Source organism: Leptinotarsa decemlineata, unplaced genomic scaffold (assembly GCF_025532065.1).
Source record: "Leptinotarsa decemlineata unplaced genomic scaffold, Ldec_3_MD MMD2_tig00001064_RagTag_RagTag, whole genome shotgun sequence".
In the NCBI taxonomy this organism is placed as follows: Eukaryota; Metazoa; Arthropoda; class Insecta; order Coleoptera; family Chrysomelidae; genus Leptinotarsa; species Leptinotarsa decemlineata.
The window spans coordinates 12,728,202-12,751,924 of NW_027412558.1; the positions used below are offsets into that span (position 1 = coordinate 12,728,202).

At 37.0% G+C, this 23,723-nt stretch overlaps 1 protein-coding gene across 1 annotated transcript; it reads right to left on the reverse strand.

Moving 5' to 3' along the window:
• Nucleotides 1-1,310: 1,310 nt before the first annotated feature.
• LOC111517917 (uncharacterized) lies at nt 1,311-21,817 on the reverse strand. Its single transcript, XM_023174213.2, has 6 exons — nt 21,657-21,817; nt 19,120-19,380; nt 18,401-18,820; nt 15,014-15,241; nt 11,149-11,502; nt 1,311-1,908 (listed from the first exon to the last, which is right to left on the reverse strand). Exons 1-6 carry the CDS (start codon nt 21,763-21,765, stop codon nt 1,370-1,372), a joined length of 1,911 nt encoding a protein of 636 aa, XP_023029981.2. The 5' UTR covers nt 21,766-21,817; the 3' UTR covers nt 1,311-1,369.
• Nucleotides 21,818-23,723: the final 1,906 nt, after the last annotated feature.

The window sequence follows — 23,723 nt, forward strand, 5'->3', positions numbered from 1 at the left end:
CTCGGAATATTGATTGCTTGAAACTGGTAAAAGGTTATAATTCCCATATGGGATATGTAGATCAATCCGATATGTTGTTTCCTTATACAAAGTGAACCAAAAATCGAGGAAAGGGTGGCATAGGTTGTTCTGGCATTTCTTGGATCTTACCATAGTGAATACCTTTATAATATTCAGAGACCGGTCACCAGACACACGAAGCATGAATCTGAAAGATTTTAGACTGGCTGTTGCTATAGGATTGATTGGTGCCGACCCCAGTATGCCTAAGAAAGGCAAAAGGGTTACAGAAAATATACCCAATAAATTCAAGGTTTCAGTTCCCGCTGAAATAAGGTTTGATAAATGTGCACATTTACCAGTTCATGATACAAAGGTTAGGTGTGCACATTGTAGCACACGCTTCCAGCCTCACAGAACTAGATGGCACTCCTCTTATTGCAACGTTGGACTCTGTTTAACCAAAGCTTCAAATTGTTTTTTTAAATTTCACCAACCATGAATTTGTTACTTTTGGTTCCATTCAACTTTTTTTCTCATAGCTTCCTGTGGTCATGATTTGGAACCACATGATTGTGAAAAAAGGATTATAAAAATATATTTTCGTCTTGCAAAATTGTTGTTTACTAATCTTTTTATTATACCCTACAATCCAAAATTATAGTTTTTCGAAAAAAAGTTAACTCGTCCTCAAAGGGTTAATTGGGAAAAACGTGTACCAACGTTAGAAACTTTTTAAACAAAAGAAACTGGAACTTGTGTAGAAGAAATTCAAAATAAGCACTTTTCTCAAACATCAGAAATGTAATACTCTTCTCAACGCGCGTTTCCCCATGACACAAGTTGGTGAAACACGCATCAAAAAAAGTGCCTGTTACGGAGTTGAACATGTTATTGAGCAAATTAATTTTATGAAAATTTCATTTAATCAAATTTTATTGTGAATAATTATAAACAAAAGTGTTTGCATAAAAGCAAAATTTTGGAAATCATAGGATTGCATTATTTTGTGAAAGATATATTTGTTAGACAAAGTACAGAGATTTACTGGCTGATTGAACTTGATGTAGGAGAGATTTATGTTGATATTTCAAAAAAGAAATGATAATATAAAGTAAAAAAAACTCAATTTCAATAATATTTATGTTGACAGCACTTGTAATGAGTACCGATTGATTAAACAAGTCTAGTGCATTTCTTCTGAAAACTGCCTAGCTTTAAATTCCCTCAATGTTTTTATGTATTGAGGAAAATAATCTTAGATGAATGATCCTGGCAATATGACAAACTAACAGAATTGAAGGTTACTCCAATAACATTAGTATGAGTATATTTCCAATATTTTAACAGTTATGATCTGAACATGACATTATGATTTCGACTCTGCAGAAATGATACAAACATCTGTTTCAGCACCTGGTATTCCTAGTGTCACTACGCAGTAATGGTAATGATATGTGTAACTAGTATTAGTTCCCAGTGGTATGGTTCCATTGAATGAATAAATATCAAAGTTAGGCAAATTCGTATTGATGGTGATATTTGCGAAACATGGCATATCAACTTTGACCATACTTCGATCATTTTCCTTTATGAGTTCTTCTTCCGTTTTGTTCACGCATAGAGGATCACCTTCCAAACAAGGAATCAGACTTTTGATGCAAGTGGTGTTGTACTCTTCACAGTACTTTGAAGCACTCAGTACTTCTAAGCACATTATCTCATTGAAGGAAGTGCATACTGGAACCGTATTTGGTGCACAAAGTTTCGTCGCATTCTCGATGCAAGGAATCAGCAAGTTGAGAGGCATCACTACTTCCCCTGAGGGGGTTTCTGTAGGGTTGTAGTAGTTATATACGGTGTAGGGGCGTTTCATGGTTTCTAGGGTTAGGTTCCAGGTGTAGTTTCCTAAAAAAAAAACATTTAATAAGAGGTGCCTCCAACATTCATCATAAATACGGCAGCACTTGTGTATGACTGGGTTTGTGGGTTGCTCAAAACTAAAATCCAATTTACAATGGAACGAGAAACCCAAGGGACTCTAGCCTTCTTAGATGTTCTTGTGAACAGACGAGAAGATGATTCGTTGGGCTACAGAGTGTATAGGACACACACACCGACAGGCACCTAAACTAAAACTCTATAAAATTTTGGACTTGACAATAACAAAAGTTAACAGCAAACATGATTTTTCAATTTATCGTGAACCTGCACATATAGATATTATCATTCATAATTCGTCCACCCACCTGTATCAGCACAAAGAAGCAGCTTTCAACAGTACGATCCATAGACTGATAAATGTGCCCTCGTCAGAGGTAAATTTCAATAAAGAACTGAACATAATAAAACAAGTATATGATGGAATCGGCCGATACTTGATGAAAATCCATAACTAACGTATTCCAAAAACAACAATATTGAAAGACACGCCAGATGAAGCTATTGTATGGCGGAACACGTGTTGCGTTTTTATAAAACAATTTAGTGAAAATCTCACAATAAAGTGTTTTTGGAATACGTTATAAAACAAGTAGCCGTCAACAATGATTACGATAACAGTCTAATACATTCTTTATTATCAACAAAGTTATGCAGCCAAGCTTTGAAGGAAGTTTACCCAATTCGAAGAGAAGAGGATAGAAGTTATAGAACCTTGACCTACTTATGCCAATCCACTACAAATATTTCAGATTGTCTGCACACAAAGGTGTAAATATTGCTGTCAAAACCAACAACTTAGGCATGCACATTAAGAATAACAGTTTCAGAAAAATCGTGAGTGTATAAATTATCATGTGGGTCATGTTCGATGTTTTATATAGGTCAAAGCGAAAGCCCGCATAAAGGAGCACAAAAATAGTTTCCAAAATGGAAAAATAAATTCCACATATGCCATTCATGGGACATGAGTTCAACCATGAATACAAGCCCCTCCATTTCCAGAAGAAAGGTTTGAAACCTAACCTGTTGGAGAGTATGGAAATGAACAAACTCAAAATCTCTCAATATTTTATGAACGATCAAACTAAATTGAATAATTCCCACATTATTGAATCTGTTCATTTCCAGGTAAAAATAGTTGAATACATTTACAGCACTTTCTAAAAATTTATTCATAGAGTTATTGAATTCATACCTGACCTTTTCAGGTAGATTCATTCATTAAAAAGTAGGCATACGAGTAGATAATATGTTAGAGTATAAAATGATTGTAACTCTTTATAGTGAAAATCATTTTCATCAAGTATCGGCCAGTTCTATTCAATTATTGTAACCACCAGCCACAATAAAAGAGAGGGTTAATTGAAACGTTGGTTGAGAGAGCATGACATATCTGTGAACCTGAGAGTCTTCTTGAGGAACCTAAAAAATGCCTCGAAAGGTAATGGGTACAGCGAAGAAGAATTCGAGCGGACCGTACGACCTAGAAAAGAGAACGCTACAGTAACCCCAGCTAGGTTGGTCAGGGGAAAAACTTTCCCTCCCTATTGACGCCAGTCGTGAAAGACTACATTCCTATATTTCCCTCCCTATGTTGTAGGGAGGGAAATATCTGTAGTTTTGAGCAAGTAGAAATATCTGTAGTTTTCCAAGGGGAAATTTACGCTATTGAATTGTGTGCCGAGAGATTGGAAGAATCGTACCTCATACACAAGTTAATAAAAATATTCTTGGACAGTCAAGCGGCGTTGGAAGCTCTTGGCTCCTACCGAGCAACGTCTAAATTGGTAGCAAATTGCCAAAAACGACTCTCCTCGATAGAAAGACTTAACATGTTGTCTCTGGTCTGGATTTCTGGCCATACAGCCCGGGAGGCAATGAGGCTGCTGACTCCCTTGCAAAGGAGGGTGCTGCAATCAGCTTCATCGGACCAGAACCTGTCATTGGCATCGCTTTAGGCTTTGCCAAACAAAGATTGAACACTTGGACGGTAAGAAGATTTATGGACTTCTGGCAGAATCTTCCAGGATTGGCTTACTCCAAGGCGTTTATTCACCCTTGGAAGCTTGATACCAAACAATAAATTGATGGATGTAGTTTATTGTATGAGTTTGAAAATGTCCGCATAGGACGAAACTGCAGTAAGGTTAGTTACCAATGAAAGTGGTAAAAAACAGAAAGTTTCATTTCTCTTTTCTTCATGATACCAAACAGTTGTTGGACTACAGTAGGGATGAACTACGATGTCTAACAGGCCTTCTTACAGGTCACTGTCATTTGAATCATCATATGCACAGACTCGGACTGTCGGAATACAGTGTATGTCACCTCTGTTTGGAAAATGACGAAACAGCAGAGCACGTTCTTTGTGCCTGTCCCGCTGGAGACCGAATCAGGTTTTTAGAGTTCGGCAGAGCCGTACTCTTACCATTTGACCTGAAAGACCACTCACCATACGGTTGAGTTTTATTTTAAATACGAATCACTTTGTATTTGTTTTTGACATGTGAAAAAATAGTTGAATGTCAGTTTTGGTAAACAAAAAGAATAAAAAACGCTTTTGAAGAAAAAAGAAAAAGTTTGCGTTTTATTTATAGCAGTATATTCAGAAACGATAAACATTGTGCCGGTCTTCGAGCGGATATACTAATAGTGCACATTTCTAGGTAAATATAAACATTGTGCATGCTGTGGCATGTGGCATGCTGAACGCGATGCCACAGAAGGCAAGTTATCTGTAGTCTCGTCCAGTAGAAGCAGTAGAAATGATGGTGCACAGTCTAAATTGGTTTCAGTATCTTTATCTGTGAGATCCAATGGAAGTATTTGAATGAGAAAACTCATGGAAGTCCAGGTAAAAGCTGATTAAAAAATGGCTATATTGTTGTCTAAGCAGTTCGAAATGGAAAAGCAAATGATTGAAAATAGGTTGGTATTAGAAAAAGCTAGACTAAGTGAGAAATTTGATTTGGGAGTAAGTAATACATACCGTTCAAAAGATGACGAGATTTCTTCTGTTGATTCTGAAGTGAAAGTGCGTAATTGGTTGCAAAATACGGACGTCAAGAATATGTCAGGTAAGAGGTCGTTCCACAAAAGTCAAATTGACAATACTCATAATAGTACAAGGGCTTCGTTCGAAAATAATACAGGGGCAAGACATACACATTATAGAAAAAATGAAGAAGCTTCAGGTGCAGAAATTAGGCAGTTGTTGGCGAGACAATCAGTTGCCTTTGCAATTTACCAATTTTTTCTGGGAAACTATTGAATGGCCAAGTTTTTATCAACAATTTCTTTCAACAACTAACTTATTGGGTTTAACAGATGAAGAAAATATGTATAGGTTGAGGAAAGCTTTGAAAGGGGATGCTAGACGATCAATCAAACCGATTATCGACATTTTGATTAGAAGATACGGTCGAGCAGATTTGATTGTGAAAAGTCTGGTCAATAAGGCCAAGAACTTTCCTATGATGAAAAATAATGATTTCAGGTCTCTAACACATTTTGCGGAAGATGTATGAAATCTGGTGGTTACCCTAGAAACCATGAACATGCAGAACTATTTGGATTGCCCTCAAATTCTGGAGGAAATTCTACAAAAGTTACCCTACAACATGCAGCTTTCATAGGGTGAAAAAGTACTTGAGAAGAATGGTAAGAGCACTTTACAAGAATTTAAAAAGTGGCTGTGGAGAAAGTCGGAAGCAGCAAGCCACGCTCAATCTATGAATGTGGGTAAGCCTTCTACAAATCAGGCATCTGGTAAGTTCTCTCAAAATCAGCCTCATAAAGAGATATTCGAAACAATTCTTGTTACTTCTCAAGAGAAGAGTACTTCAGTTCGCAAATGTATCATGTGTGAAGAGAAACATATAATAGATAAATGCAAAACTTTTTTGGATCTCTCGATAGACAAAAAATGGGATTTCGTAAAAAGTAATGGTATATGTTTTTCTTGTTTGGGAACATCTCACAAAATAAAATTTTGTCGTAACAAAAAGAAAGTGGGGTAAACAACTGTGAAAAAATACATCATAAAAGTCTTCATAATGACGCATTTGATAAAAATAAGGAGAAAAATGATACTGTTAGTCTAGAAATAGTTACTCATACCACAAAATCATTCAGTACAGAAATTTTATTGAAAATCGGTCCGGTTATAATAAGAACTTCTCAGAATGAACTTGAAATTTATGCATTATTTGACGAAGCTTCAACGGTAACTCTTCTTGATCAAGATTTGGCAGACAAGATGAACCTCGTTGGCGAAGAAAGAGAGTTAGGTTTGAAGTGGACCCACGAAGACACTTGCATGAGATTATTTTCAAAAAGAGTAAGTTTTGAAATAGCTGACAAAAATAGGACCACATTTTATCAGATGGAAAATGCATATACTGTGAAAGACATGGATCTTCCTAGGCAAACGGTTGATGGAAAAAGACTAAAAGAAAAATGGAGCCATCTGGAATATATAGATTTTGCTAGTATGGCTCAAGCAAAACCGCAATTGTTGATAAGACAAGATAACTGGGATCTAATCACTAGTCGAGAAGTAATTGAAGGTCCTAAGAACTCGCCAGTGTTATCAAAAACTAAATTGGGATGGATAGCACATGGAAATTCGAGATAATTCAGAGGTAGACAAGATAGCAATAGTGTTCTTCATATTTTCCATAATCAGATGAACTGTGATGAAAAATTGCATGAAGAAATCAAGAATTATTTTTCCACGGAGTCATTTGGCGTCAAAATTTCTGAAGATAGATCAATAATTCGGAAGAAAAAAAAGCAGTTCAAATAATAGAATCAGTTTCAAGAAGAATAGGGGATGGATACCGTTGGGAAACTGGTTTGTTATGGAGAGATGATAGTTCAACTTCACCAGAAAGTAAGTATAAAGCTCTTCAAAGACTTCAGTATCTTGAAAGAAGAATGACTAGAGATTTGGAATTCGCTATGACTTACAAACAGAAAATAGAAGAATATTTAGAGAAAGACTATGCAGAGAAAGTGAAGGAAATGAAGAATCAAGTAAGGTACGGCAAATTGAGGTTCGTCTTTCATGCGGCTGCCAAGGTGGAAGGGAAATGTTTGAATGATTTTTTATTGAGAGGACTTGATTTATTGAATTCTCTTGTTGGAGTTATTTTCAAATACAGAGAGAAAGATGTAGCTTTCTCTGCAGATATTCGAGATATGTTCCACAGAATAGTTATCAGAAAAGAAGATCGTGCTGGACAACGATTTCTCTGGAGAAATAATTCCAATGAAGAACCTAGGACCTATGAAATGGAGGTGCTGATTTTTGGTTCTGTGGCCTCGCCTTTTTCGGCACAATATATTAAAAATTGAAATGCATTAGAGTTCCAGAACAAGTATCCTCAAGCAGTAGATGGAATAATAAATAGGCATTATATGGATGATTATCTTGATAGTGTGTCCACAGAGGAAGAAGCTATTCGCCCTATAAAGGCAGTCATTTTCATCCACAGACAAGGAGGATTTGAACTGAGAGGTTGGGTATGTAATTCGAAAGAAGTTCATAGACATATTCCAGAAGAACTTGGGGGTGATGAAAAACTTCTGCAAGAAAGAAACAGGAAATTCTCGGTTTGGAATGGATTCCATTATCCGATCATTTGGCGTTTTCTTTGAATTTTTCAAAAATGAAAGAAATGATTTCGAAAGGAAAAAATCCAACAAAGAGGCAGATCCTCAAAATAGTGATGTCTCTTTTTGATCCTCTAGGACTCCTCACACACTAGGTCATTAGAGCAAAAATTTTTTTACAGGATATATGGAAAAGTGGCATAGGTTGGGATGATGAGATAACTCATAATCAGAATATTAAATGGGAGAAATGGATTGATGTATTTGCAAAAATTGAAGATCTCAAGATACCTAGGTTTTATGCATTGAACTTCATTTATGATTTTAATTTACAGCTTCACATCTTCTTTGACGGGAGTGAGCAAGCGTTTTCGGCAGTAGGTTATTTCAGATTTGAGAAGAACGAAAACATTCATGTCTCTTTGGTGATGGCAAGGACACAAGTAGCACCTCTAAAGCCAATAACAATTTCACGTTTGGAACTTCAAGCTGCTGTAATGGGTTCCAGATTGGCAATAACAATAAGGAAAGAACATTTATTCGAAGTGAATCAAACACACTTTTGGACACATTCGAAAACGGTTTTGTGTTGGTTGAGATCAGAACCAAGAATGTTCAAAACTTTTATTACGCATCGAGTGGGCGAGATTCAGGAGAACACGAAAATTCCTGACTGGCATTGGATTCCTTCCAATCTGAACATAGCAGATGAAGCTACTCGAGATACAAAAGACATAAATCTACAAGAAAACAGTCAGTGATTTCAAGGTCCGGAATTTTTATACAATAAACAAGAATTTTGGCCTATGGAACAAAAAAGAATAGACAAGGACGAAGAAATTCAAGAAAATCCAGATACCTTTGAACTTAAACATGAATTCATATTTTTGACAGTTTCACATAGAATTGAATATTTACCAGACATCACAAGATTTTCTGACTACATGAAATTGATAAGAAGCACAGCCTATGTTTTCAGATTTCAACATGATATCAAAGAACTTGGCAAAAATCTCCAAAAACAAGAATTGACAATTGAAGAGTTGAAGAGAGCAGAAAGAATTTGAAATAGGAAAGTGCAAGAGGATTGTTTTTCAGAAGAATACCATCTTCTGATGAAAAATAGACCTATACAAAAATCAAGCAAACTTTATCAATTGTCACCATATATGGAAGATATTATTTGTTTGGGAGGAAGAACAGATAACTCTACAGAGCTCTCTCCTCAAGTAAAGCGGCCAATCATACTAGACAATAAACACGCATTCACTAGATTACTTGTTCAATTCAAAAAACAATCATGCAAGTCTAAAACAAACTCTAAATGAAATAAGGCAAAGATTTTGGATACTGCAGGCCAGAAAACTGGTAACTAAAACAATTAGGTTTTGTAATTTCTGTAGCATAAGAAGAACAAAACCTCAGGTTCCTGCAATGGGACAACTTCCAGAGCAACGACTGCAGAAACCACCTAGAGCATTCACCTATATTGGAATGGATTATTTTGGACCCATGGAAGTTTCAATTAGAGCTACAGACTCAGTGATTTTAGCAATAAGGAGATTCATTTCTAGGAGGGGACAGCCTTTATCAATTTGGAGCTACAATGGTTCAAATCTTACTTCAGCAAACCTAGAATTGAAGGAGATAATCAGAAATTTAGACGAAGATTTAATCAAGAGGAAGATGGTATCTCAGGAAATTGATTGGAAGTTTATTCCACCAGCAAGCCCACATTTGGGTGGAATATGGGAGCGCATGGTACGATCGGTGAAAGATGGACTTAACGAAAAAGCACCTAAGCAAGAAGTTCTTTTAACTTTGCTAGCAGAAGTGGAACATATAGTAAACAGTAGACCTCTGACATATGTATCTTCCGATGGAGAGAATTTCGAAAGTCTTACACCAAATCATTTCCTCATAGGTACATCTAGCATAGCAAAGCCACCTATTACTTTTGATGTAAATGAAATCAACTACGATTTGAAAAAAACGTTGGCAGTTTTCACAACAACTTGCAGAACATTTCTGGAATCGTTGGATAAGGGAATACATACCCACACTCACAAAGAGATGCAAATGGTTTCAAGAAAAGAAACATGTAGCAAAGGGTGATATTGTCATACTCATGGATAATAAGCTACTAAGAAACAATTGGCTATTAGGAAAAATTGTTGACGTACACCCCGGTAAAGATGGAAGAGTAAGAGTCGTAGATATCAAGATTCAAGACAATATTAATCGCCGCCCTGTTGCCCAGCTGTGTCCAATTCAGTTATTAGAGGGAAGTATTCAAAACTAGTTCATTGTTTGAATACAGGGGGGAGAATGTTGACTTTTATTTCAAATAAGAATCACTCTGTATTTGTTTTTGGCATGTGAAAAAATAGTTGAATGACAGTTTTGGTAAACAATAAGAATAAAAAACGCTTTTGAAGGAAAAAAAAAGTTTGAGTTTTATTTATAGCAGTATATTCAGAAACGATAAACATTGTGCCGGTCTTCGAGCGGATATACTAATAGGGCATGTTTGTATGGTGTTTATATTTACTAGGTAAATATAAACACCATACAAACAAATCAGCTTCGTTAAGAATCTGGGTTTATTTGGTCGATTGTGAATAGGTGTATGCCACAATGAACCCTTGCGGGTTGCGGTTGATGGTCGAATAGACCCACTCACTTTGGACCTAATCTATTCCTATGTTGAATATATTACAGACCGGATTGGGAGAATCTCAGAGAAACAAGATGTGAATCCAATATTTAGGCCAACAAAAACTGTCAGTCTAAGGTCATCTAAGGAACCCAGAGAACCTTTAGCAACATCCAAGGTATACCGGATACCTTGTAGCTGCTGGTCGGTCTACAGTGGAAACACGAAAAGAAGTATAGACATCCGTCTCTCTGAACAAAAAAGGGATTGTCGACTCGGATAAACTAACAAAGCAGTAGCCGAAAATGCTGTCAATAAAGGAAGCACTCACGTTATCTCATTTGAAGATACAGTAATACTCGATAAAACTTAAAATTACTATCGAAGAGTATATAGGAAGGCAATAGAAATTCAACAACACAGGGATCATTTCAATAGAAAAGAAGAGGCAATGAACATTAATGAAATCGGCACTGCGATCGTTACCAAATCGTCTTTGATAATGTCTACTGCAGTAATAGACAAAACGTCAGGCACAAAAACCTGCAGACCACGGCTAAAAAACCCGGAAAAACACACTGTTATCTCCGGCAGTGAAAGTTTACATTCTTTGATGAACGAAATAATTCATTCAAATAGGTATTATACAAAATTCATTTCAATAATGCATCATTACACTTTCATTGTTTTTCGTAGAACTATTATACATCTGTCACTGTATAAGTAGTACTGTTATTTCTTGGAGTTTCATTTCTTCAAATACGTTACATTTTAGGACCCCTTCTCTACTTCAGACAAATTAAGTTCAAAATAGGTGATGTATGCATATACTTTTTGACAGGATCAACTGATCCAACTCCACTAAACGTCTTTTTTTATATCTGTTAGCTGATAATCTAATCATCACTTATTTTTCATATCCATATCCTCACCTTGTAATACACTCCTATAATTATCTTTTTTTCCATTTTCCCCCTCCAAACAATTTTTATATTCCGGTCCAGCTACCGCCATAGTGGTAACGCAATACTTATATGCAGAACCATCTTGATGTTTTCCTGTTTCATTCAAAAGATTTACGTCCATCGTCAGATTCGTGAAACACGGTATGTTAACGGTTGCTTCGGTCTGTTGCGATGTAGTGTTTTGGCAGAGTGGATCCATTTTGTCTGCGCAGGGTACGGTGGTGTTCACGCATAAAGCGTTCTCTTCTCCACATGGAGCAGCTTGCGACATCGTGACGACACAGAGTACTGTGCTGTTGGTAGTGCATATTGCCGTTGAACCTGCACAGAAGTAAATTATTGTCATTGAAGAGTTAATAATAAGAGTTATATAATAAAATCAACAAGAAAATAAGATTTGTTTGAAGATGGTTTGGATTTCCATTTTCTAATATATGAATTGATTTGAAATCTTCGAGAGAATTCCTGAAGCACATCAACAACGAAAGTCCTTCCATAACTTTCACAATGGAGAAGGAAGTCCACAACGAATTAGTATTCTTAGACGTATTGGTGAAGAGGACCGACAGTAAATGGGAAAAATTTGTATACCGAAAATACACTCACACGGGTCAGTATCTGAACCAGGAATTCAACCACCATCAATCGACTAAGAGAGGAACCATCAAGACTCTAGCAGACCGTGCTTTCGGGCTCTGTTATACAAAGAAAGGTCTCAAAAAGGAACTAGGCATCATCAAAAATGACCTTCAACGGAATGGTTACTCCAAAGTGATTGTGGAACAGACTTTAGCTCTCTTTAGGAAGAGAAGCGTACACAACCAGTACTTGTACTTCCCTACACCAGAAGATTGTTGAAAAGGATAAGAAGAATTGGGTCCAAGTATAACATCAGAACCTGCTTCAGATCTGGGAACACTATCCGTAGCAGCCTCACGAAAACCAGGCCACCAAACGCGGACTGAGATTTCAATAATTGCATGTACCGGATACCCTGCGAGTGCGGATAATCATTCATCGGTGAAACTAAGAGGCCATTGAAAGTTCGCATTGCCGAGCACAAGAAACACACATAACGAGGAGAAACCAGCAAATCAGGAATAGCAGACAATGTTTGGTATTCATCAGATTTTTTTAGACAGATCAACATAACATCAAGTGGTCTCAAGCTGAAATCCACAAGAAGGAACACTGGTTTAGGAGAAAATTCAAAGAAGCCGCATATATTTTGTCCAACAACGCATTTAGCCAAGCTAGCGTAGAGATACGCAACATATGGAAACCTCTCATCAAACGGAACACGACCAACTTCCGCCAAACGGTCAGCTCCCGCTAACCGGTGAAAGAACTCGAATGACCTATAAATTGTCAGATCTCAGAGGAATAGTTCAGTTATCACCCGAAGACGATTGTGGATACTAACAATCGAAACGTCGTGAAGTAACTTGGCTTGAAATCTTTTAATTTTTAGTTTTCATTTCTTGTTAATATTTTTTAATTTCCATCTCATGTTAATATTTCAATTTTTTTATTTTTTGGTTGCTGCTTGTGTTTTATTTAATTTTTTTGCCTGATGTAATTGTTATTTTCCAGCCAATCTTTTTATTTGTTACAGATTTTTTTCAGGGATTCCAAATTAATTTATATCATATTAGACAATGGAAGTCCGAACTAATGAAAATAAAATAAGATGCACCAAAAAAGCGCGATGTACTAGTATGTCAGTAAAATAATTTAATTATGAATTCAATAAAAATAGTTTTTGATGATTTCAGTAACTTCGAATTATATTTTACCGTAAATCGGTATTCATAACAAAAAATGCTATGTAATACAGGGTCTACTTTTTTATAGACGATAAAAACATCGCACTAGTATAATTCTCATTGTTCAACCGAAGCAATGGCTTGATGCAGAACGCAGTGGACGTCCAAATAAGGCAGTAACACCAGAAAACATAAAAAAAATCCACAAAATAGTTTTGAATGATCAAAAAGTGAAGCTGCGTGAGTTAGCTGAACGTGTTGCTTTATATTGCATGAATATTTAACAATGAGAAAGGTCCGTTCAAAGTGGCTCACTGTTGACCAAAAACAAGAACGTCTTGATGATTCTGTACAGTGTTTGGCCATATTTAAACACAACAAACCGAAATTTTTGCGTCGATATGTGAGTCTGAAATATGGATCCATCACTTCACTCCGGAATCAAAACGATCGTCATTTGAGTGGAGAGTAACTGGTGAACTTCGTCCAAAGCGCCCGAAAGCACAACACTCGGCTGAAAAGGTTATGACCTCGGTATTTTGGGATGTGCGTGGTGTAATATTCATCGACTATCTGGAGAGGGGAAATACCATCAACAGTGGACAAAATATAACATTATTGGAGCGTTTGCAGCCTGAAATTGCGGAAAAACGACCCCATCTGAAGAAAAAGAAAGTTCTGCTCCATCAAGACAATGCGCAGTGTCACAAATCGATGAAAATGATGGCAAAATTGCATGAAATGGGCTTCGAATTGCATCCGCATACACCATATTCGCCAGATTTGGCTCCCATGCAGCGACTACTGGCTGTCGCAGACCTCAAAAAATGCCCACCGGCAAGAAATTTCGCTCGAATGAAGAGGCTATTGCTGAAACTGAGGCCTATTTTGAGGCAAAAGATAAATCGTTCTACAAAAGTAGTATTGAAATGTTAAAGCGGCGCTGGAATGATTGTGTGGCTCTTGTTGGAGATTACATTGACTACACTGTAAAATTAAACTTGCCTTAATTTCACTGCTACACTAACAATATAACCACATCAACTGGAACTGCAATCTAGTATTCAAATGTCTAACGCCTTATTAAATCACTTCGTACGGCACTGTCAACTAGACTTCAGGCGATATGCGTGTTGCTTAGTGTTCATAAATGCCAATGAAAGTCTTAGGAAGCCGATAGAATTATTATCGAAGCGATGCGACACCTAGAACGATTTAGAAACACAAGTAGAGTTGAGAGCGACCTTGGCCAAGTCACAGTGGTTTGACGTCGACCAGGGGTGGCCTCAGTGGTGGTACCCTCACGAAACTTATTCTTTCACCTTCAATTCGTGATTTGTGCATCATCATTAGTGTCGATATACTTAGCACTGATAAGGTATACCTACACCACTCTTTTTAACAATTACTTTTTTATTTTCCAGTAATTCACAATCCCTATATTTATTTAATTTCATTGAATATTTCCAATTCTTCAGATTCCTTCTTTCATCTCCTTGTTTTGTTTGCCTTTTTGGGAGTTGACCTTCATACCAGGCCTCATTTTCCAATTTTTAGACTACCAAAGCATCGAAAGGTCTAGTGTCGTGCTATTTGTTCTACAGGGATGGTTGAAATCAAAAGTCGTCGAGACGCAGCTAACTATTTATCATAGTAATGTCAAAAATGTTACAGGATTGGATACACAATTGAGAGAAAGAGAGAGAGTTATTTTTTACATGGAAATATGTCTCCCTGAAAACTACTGTTAACGACTTTCACGATTTTTACCGTCTGAATTCAGGGTGGTTCATTTTAAATGCAATTCAATGTATGAAAACATTATAACAGATCGTTTGGGTTATACGATAGTCGAGCAAAAATGGCTCACCAACAATTCGGTTGGATTTTTGTACTTCAGTTTGAACGTTAAAAAAACCCACACCTGTCTGCAGTATGCACAAGTCTCTCAAAAATTTTCTGGGTTTCACAGAGTGGAAAATGTGTTGATTGAATTTCAAAAATAATTCAAATTACAATTTGTTAAATCAAAATCTCGCAGCTGTAACTATAGATACCATATTTACCTGTACACAACTGCGTAACATTTCCTTCACACATTGTCAGCACATTCGCAGGTAATTGTATTTCTTCTTTCATGGGCGGTTGATTATAATAGTTGTACACGTTGTAAGGTCTTTTGAACATCCCTCCAACTAAACTGGAAGTCATATGCCATATGAACATGCCAGTCAGGACGTTTCTGAATGTACTTCCACTGAAGAATCCAGATTTCTTTCTCATTCCATATGAACCTGCATAAAGAATTATCTTATAAGAGAAGTGCCGTAACCTATACAGGGTCTTTCACGGCGAGCGTTCGTTAGGAATATATGGAGGACGATTCAAAATGAAAAGTTGATATTTTGTGGTAGTGCGTTTTACAAAATGGCCTTCTCAACTAAAATATTTTCAACTTCCGGTCTCTCTCCATTATACCGGAAGTTGAGGGCAACTTCCTTATTTCAAATGGAACACCCTGTATTTTATTACATTTTTGAATTCCTCAGCACATTTTAGGCCTACTTTGTATAACAATGTCTATACCCAAATCTGTTAGTTTTCGAGATATAAATTTTTTTCTAAAAAAATTTGACAGTTACAGCACAGCACCACTCCGAAAAAAATCATAACTCATAGACAGTTATAGTTGAAATGTGAAACTTCACAGAATCACACTTTAAGCATCGAGTCATGAACAGGTCCATCGAATTTTCGAAAATGATTTAAAGGGTGGTCGAAACTCCCACCTAAAACATAACATCGAGAAAACTGATGAAATACGATTTTTTCAAATGGATACCATACACTATTCTATTATTTTTGGATACTACGAAAAAAAAAGATATCAAATTCATGAAGAATGTCCTATACCTAAAATACAGCCCTGGCAAGATATATCCGATTTTGGGAAATATTTGAAATGTAAATCATTCGAAACAATATAAACCAAGAAAGCTTTGAAAAGAAATGAACTAATATTAACTCTGTCGTTGGTAAAAGGTAACTCAACATGAAAATGGATGGATTGAAATGAAATACTATCCCAGAGATGAATTATATCTTTGTTTATTGATATCGAATACAGTAATTTTATTTTTTTATATTTTTTAAGGTTAGATTTTACTTTAATTTTACAATTTAACTTGATTTCTTTAAATTCAAATAATGTTGTGGTTCATTTCAACAGATGTTCAAAGACATTGCCGTTTTGTTTTAAACAAGAATTTTTTTTTGCATACCACTATTTGTACTTTCTGTATGGAGTCAGGAATCAAATTATTGATAGCTCTCAGAACCCTTCGTTTTATGTTTTCTTTATCACTTACAGGATCCGCATAAACATTTTCTTTGATATATCCCCAGATGAAGAAGTCCGGTGGCGTCAGGTCCGGAGAGCGAGGAAATCAGTACTATGTGCAGAGGGGCTCCATTCATCTGATACCATAACTTGAAACGGTATTGTTCAGAAACATGCCTTATGGATTCGCCAGCCACATTCCTAATTATACTTACCTAGATATACTTGAACATAAAATTCGGTCTTTCTTTATAGCACAAAACAAATTAAAACTCCATGAATCCTGGAAGTGGCGCTGGCGAACGAGCTTTCGATTTTCTGCTGCCTAAAAATGACTATTTGGCAAATTTGGCTTCATCTGTCCATATCATGTTCTTCATGAACTCAGGGTCCTCCTGCATCTTGATAAGAAACCATTCGCAGAATTTCACTCGTGCAGGTGAGTCGTGAGGTTTCACATTTTGAACCTGGTGATATTTAAAGGGACGCCACTTATGTTTGATTAAAATTCGGTTTATTGACGAACATGAAATTCTAAGTGACTTTTTTGCGTCTTTCAACGAATTTTCTGGATAGGATGTGAAGTAGGCCAAAACTACAATTTCGATGTCCTCATTGTTGTGGTGGTGTTGTGGTTTTGTTTTGTTGATGACAGACGAAAAGTATCCGAAATCACGGCAGTTTCATAGAAATATCAGAATATTTTGATTGGGTCTGTCCATTATCTTATTGCATTCACCACAAATGATTATTAAATTCAGGGAATCGTCATTAGAATACCCCAAACGATATATTTTGCACACAAATAGAAAACTACGAAATACACGTCAATTATATCGCATCAACCTTTGACATATTTGTTGTAACTTCATTTGTTTTCAAAGCTTTCTTGGTTTGGTATTGCTTCGAATGATTTACATTTCAAATTTCGCAAAATCGGATATATCTTGCCAGGGCTGTATTTTAGGTATAGGACATTATTCATGAATTTGATTTTTTTTTCGTAGTATCCAAAAATAATAGAATAGTGGATGGTTTCCATTTGAAAAAATCGTGTTTCATCAGTTTTCTCGATGTTATGTTGTAGGTGGAAGTTTCGACCACCCTGTAAATCATTTTCAAAAATTCGATGGACCTGTTCATGACTTGATGCTTAAGGTGTGATTCTGTTGAAATTTCACATTTTCAACTGTTACTGTCTATAAGTTATGATTTTTTCGGAGTGGTGCTGTAACTGTCAAATTTTTCAGAGAAAAATTAATATCTCGAAAACTAAAAAAATTGGGTATAGGCATTTTTATACAAAGTGGGCCTAAAATGTGCTGAGAAACTAAAAAATGTAATAAAATACAGGGCGTTCCATTTGAAATAAAGAAGTTGCCTTCAACTTCCGGTATAACGGAAAGAGACCGGAAGTTGAAAATATTATGGTTGAGAAGGCCATTTTGTAAAACCCACTACCACAAAATTTCAAGTTTTCATTTTGAATCCTTCTCCATATATTTCTAACGAACGCTCGTCGTGAAAGACCCTGTATGCTACCAACTTAGCAACATTGTCCATCAATGGTTCCATATGGTACGAAAGTAATTGATACAATGCGAAGAAAATAAGAAATATACATTTTCATAAAATAGTGATCAGTGATAGATGAAATAAATGCGACACCGTTTGAGAAATTAATAATATCCCGGTTGGTTGTATAAATACTGATACTAATAGTTTTCCATGAAAAACTCTGTATATTGTACCGTACACTTCAATTATTCATTACTTTTTCATTCAATTTATAATATCCAACATTAGGTATAAAATTTTATTGAGAAAACAATTTTCTGGATTTCACTTTCCTATCTTTATACACAAAATTAATGAAAACTTCCAAAGGAAGGAAGAAAGCAGTTAATTCCGCGATGAAGTCTTTACATATACAAACTGTAATTTCAATGTATGATCTTCACATCTTTGAAAAAAGTTTATTGTGGCAGATGGACAAGTGAAAGCCAAACCGCTTTCTTCCCAAATACTGATCAACCCTAAAAATATACTCCTTTCAATTAAAAATGTTGATGGTTCACTACTATTATCTCATTATTAAATAAAAATCACTAACCTCCCATCATGCCTCCATACCCTCCCATTCCTCCAAAGCCCCCCATACCACCTCCATAGCCTCCCATACCACCTCCATAGCCCCCCATACCTCCACCGTACCCACCCATTCCTCCTCCAAAGAACCCTCCTCTCTGTCCATTGTTAGAGTTGGGATATCCCCAGGCATTGGGAGAGTTGTAACCATTGAAACCGTGCTGCGGGGGATAGCCTGAATAACCTTGGTAGCCATTTTGTTGGGAATATCCATGTTGTTGGGGATATCCGTGTTGTTGGGGATATCCGTGTTGTTGGGGGTAACCATGTTGATTGTAACTGGGAGCGTTTTGGTTGGGATGATAGCCTCCATGAGAGTTTGGGTTTGCCCAAGCTCCTTGTGGTTGATGACCAGAGGCGTAACTGTGACTCTGTTGATTAACACCTATTCAAAATCAAAATTCAGTAAAATATAGGGTTCATCAATCAAAGTGAATTCATTTCATATGGGAATGAATGTTTTTCATCAAAATTTAGATATCTTTGATAATCTGAATAAGCAAAATGTTTCTCTCAAAAGAAAAAGATGACATTCATACAGTAATAAAAATTCTTCTTCCACCAATGGAGATGTTTTAGGCAGAGAAACAGATTATGATTCCTAAAGTCTTCTATCACGACTGAAATAACTTTTTTCTTTATTTCATTGTTGAAAAAATAAATCAGCTGAAAATTCTTACAAACCTTGGTTTTGATAACCGGTCTTCCAGCCAGAATTTTGATTGGTTCCCGGAACATTCCAACCAATTGGAGTTTGCTGAGGATTGGCAGACTGCTGTGGGTCAGAATTTTGCTTTTTGAAGGGTTGTTCTTGATGAGTGGTTGACGGTTTGGCTGCTTGAGATGGTGCAGGTTTCGGGTTAGGATTCTGCACAGTTTGGGTTCCTGACGATTGTTTCGATCCTGACTTTTTGTTGTTGCTACTACCCCAATACGAGCTGGAACCTAGTTATACAAAATGTGCTATAACATATCATGAGCGGAATGTTTTCATTTCAGAAAATGTCGTTATATATTATAGAAGGTTCTGCAGCTGTGATATCAAGGTGTTAGCCTAAGATTTCAGAATTAGTTTTGAGCGGCAAAAAAACTTACCGAGTTTATAATAATAGAGATGAACTCGTTATAGTTTTCGACACTGAACGAGGTGACCACAATTCTGTCACCGAATTGGAACCCGTTCAGCAAAAAGCTCAGATAAAAGCCGCAGTGATCACCTTACTTCTGCGAAAACACAAGGATAAGCCAATGCATGGGGTTTTCTTCAATAACATTGGAGACCTTGGCTTATCAAAGCGCCCGACGTTCGCTTTTCTCAGGTCGAGTGGACTGAAGTCGGAAACTGAGGAGTTCATCATGGCTTGCCAGGATGGTGTCTTCAACACCTTAGTCTACCGCAGTCGCGTGATGGGTATAGAGGTTCCTGACACAAGGTGCAGGGCCTGCCGCGAGGCGCCCGAGACCCTAATGCACCTGTCATCAGCATGTCCAGCAACCTGTCATCAGCATGTCCAGCATATGCGGTCTCCGCCTATAACCATCGACATAAAGCGGCCCTAAGAATGCTATATAACCATCTACGGCACTCTTACGGTATTGACGAGACACCGGTGTTGCTGTACGCTCCAGGGGATATTTAATCCGTTGTGGGGAACGAGAAGTGCCGAATTTATTGGAACTATTCGTTCCCCACCCTCAGGCTCATACAAGCTAATAAGTTGATGTAGCCCTTCTCGACCACCAGAGCAATACGATATTTGTCGTGGAGTTTTCAGCTCCTGACGAGACAAGTATCGTCAGAAAAGAGAAGGAAAAACGGATAAAATATCGAGATTTTCTCTTCGAACTCCGCAGACTCTATCCAGATCACTCTGTCGAAATGATTGTTCTGATTATTGGATTCCTTGGTGGAATCATGCTACTCTCGAATCTTAAAGTCATACCGGCTTGCCGCACTAAGGCAGAAATCTTAGCCGCACAGATGCAGTAGTCTGTCATTCTTGGCTCACTGCGCTTGCTCAAGGCACATGATTCTTGGACCCAATGATCACTTATCTCACGGTATGGGGAGTGGTCATTGGTTGATAATGCTGGCGCGCCCTCCCGAATGTATTGGGGCTTCGGGGGATAGGGCCTGACCAGCGGCAGCGCACACTACAGTGAAAAAAAATAATAGAGGTTATCGTGAACGATTTGCGTCCGTTCCACGGTTGTATTTATCTCGACAACAGGGAGGCTGTTTGGAGTGTCTACATGACAGAATGGTACTGGAGCCTGTAAAGTCGCCAGGAGTTCGGATCCCCTTCTCTGCATGGTCTGTGACCATGAGAGAACAGGAATTGGAGCATTTCTCTTTAGGGCAGCTGCCCGATCAGCTGATGAACTCGGTTTAGTTTTCAACTCTGTCATCGAGTTGGAACCCGTTCAGCAAAAGGCTCATATGGAAGCCGCAGAGATCACCTAACTTCTGCGGCAACCTAAGGATGAGCCAATGCATAGTCTTCTTCAATTATGTACATTGAAGACCTTGGCTTATCAAAGCGCCTGACTTTCGATTTCCTCAGGTCGAATGAGCCGAAGTCGGAAACTGAGGGGTTCATCATGGCATGCCACGATAGTGTCTTCAACACCTCAGTCTACCTCAGTCGCGTGATGGGTATAGAAGTTCCTGACACAAGGTGACGCTAAGAAAGACGAAAGAAATCCAATTGGATGTGGTGTACGGATTATTGGATCATAATGTTCTAGTAAAATAATTCCTTGAGAAAATTAAGCCTTTTGGCAAGGACTTTTATGATTAACTGTTGCCGTACCAGAATGGTAAAAGATGGAACATCAATAATTTGTATAAGTGATTCATGGTACACCCACATTTCGCATTCATTTTTTAGTTTCTATTTTCGTTATTCAGACTTTCGAACATGGTTGCTTATATTCTTTTTTGTCTTGTTGACTCTTTGTAACTCCTGGAAATGATACGTGAATGCCTAAATTATGTTAGAATAACAATGGCAGGATTTGGCCACCTATGTACCCCGATATGAACCCTGTTGAACATTTGGAAAATGAAGTAGCCAACGACTACCCGGTGATATTATCAAGTCCAACACTGAGTGCGCCTGTTGTTAGAATTACCGATATGCATCATCGATGAAAATCACATTGTCATGTAATAATAAATAAAATTCCACCTAGATGTTATATTGAAATGCGATTCTTACCTGATGAAGAGGACTTTCCTCTGCTCCCTCTTGAACCACCTCTCTTGCACTCACCGTGGTGTAACTGAGCGAGAACCAACAAAACACAGCACAAAATCCACAACTTCATTTCGGAATTCGACACGGATTGTAGCTGACAGAATATACTTCTGACATTGCATTTTCACGTACTAAATTTAATAGGATATAATGAGAGATATCCGTTGTTGTGACTTATTGTACTTAGGCCAGTTTCTTGAAGACCCAAGTGAAAAATTATTTGAAAATGGAAAATTGAACTTTACCAAAGGAAATAGAAAAACGAAAGTTCCTTTTAGCCAAGGATGTGTTGTAACTTCGTCACAAAGTGCTTAACAACTGGTGAATGCTTAGGGCAAACTGCGTGAAAATTTGATTTTTCGTTCATGGCTGATATATTCTTTAGTTAGAGGGTTTGAGATTATGAAAAATATTTTATTAGCAAAACATATTTTTGAAAATTCAGTTATTTCAACAGAACAAAAAAGAATCTGCCAATCATTTCTCCTGCACGTATTAAAAATTCATCAGAACAAGTGAACTATATAATTCCTCAAAGATGAATAAAATAATACACCGGAAAATGTATCATTTCTCTTCCATTAAGATTACATGAATATTGTTATACATTCTCATTTAACATTATCATTCTTTTTTTTTCATAAAAATAAAGTAAAATTGCAATTTCCTTTCATTCAAAAATTGTAAAGAAAACCTATTCAATATAGTTTTAAATATAGAGTCTTCCAACTGAGACTTTCGCAGACCACAACTAGGCGAATTTTGCGTCGTGACCTGGGCCTGCTTCCGTACAAAATTCAACTGACCCAGGAACTGACGTTTAACGACCATGAACAATGACTTGTGGTCACTGAATGAGCAGTATCAAAACGAATAAAAGATTTCATTGATATCTCACACACACTTTGTTTTATTCAAATTTAAAGATAGGAAACAATGAAATACCCTATACATCGATACATTGAATATGTTTCCTTTTCATTTTTTTAAATTCGAAAAAAAGCTGATTGCTCATATGTTATTTTATTGATGAAATTACATTCGAAAGTTAAACACAAACACTCTCATTAACTGGAAGATAGCCGGTTGGTTAGCGTAAATAGTGGTACTCATTTGATCAACGGCTATGTGAACGTCGGTTTGATTCCAATTTTCGATATTCACTGGGTATCGTCTGATCCATGCTAGAAACTACACCTTTAAATGTAAGAACTCGTTGCTCCTTAGCTCGTACAAGTTATGACTTCTGAGGGTTGTCGTTCATAAGAAAGCGACAACTGGTTGAAGGAAAAACACACATACATATACAGGATATTGAATGAGTTTGTCTGTTAGTATTATCAGGAGATGACTAAGATCTAGTTAGGATCATTAGGAGATTAGTTTAGGACGTGACTAGTAAACTGGGACGTGATTAGTAAACTCCTGATGATGCTAACTTGGTTACTGAAACGCGCATATTGACCGTTCAAAAAGTTCAAGTATTTCACCAGTTTTTGTGAAAATTCCATAAAAAAAATAATAATTTGGCTCCCGATTGGGCTAGGACATTCTTTTTTCAAGTGTGTTTTTTTTTTGTTAGCTATAAGAATATGTTGGTGTCGAAAAATTCGTTTTGAATATAACAATTTCTCAAGTACCATTTTGTGGAATTGGCCGCGGTGGGAGTGCGCCCGACTCACGATCTTAAGACCGTGGGTTCGATTCCCTCGTCGACCAGATATTTTTCTCATGTGAATTTATCTGGATGAAGCGGGAATGATTCTGCAACCGTGTTAGGAATCACACGTTAAAAGGTAAGACCTCGTTAGTCCTTAGCTCGCACAAGTTTCTCAACTTCTAAGAGTTGTCGTTCGTACGGGGGCGACAGCTGATTATTGGAAAAACAGATTTTTTTTAAAACAGAATGAAAAAAAATTGATGGTCCTTTCTGAAGGTCGTGAGATATAGATCTTCAACATGCCGGAAACTGGAAAAACGCATGAAGACGTAGCTTCCATAAAAGTGTGCAAAAGATGCAAAACTGTT

Excerpts from the sequence above, each read along its gene's own strand:
- LOC111517917 (XM_023174213.2), bottom strand. The coding sequence starts at position 21,765 with ATGAAGTTGTGGATTTTGTGCTGTGTTTTGTTGGTTCTCGCTCAGTTA. Across the intron at positions 15,242-18,400 it reads GTATGGAGGCATGATGGGAG|GTTCATATGGAATGAGAAAG; the intron begins GTTAGTGATTTT and ends TTCTTTATGCAG. Across the intron at positions 11,503-15,013 it reads TGTTACGCAGTTGTGTACAG|GTTCAACGGCAATATGCACT; the intron begins GTAAATATGGTA and ends ACTTCTGTGCAG.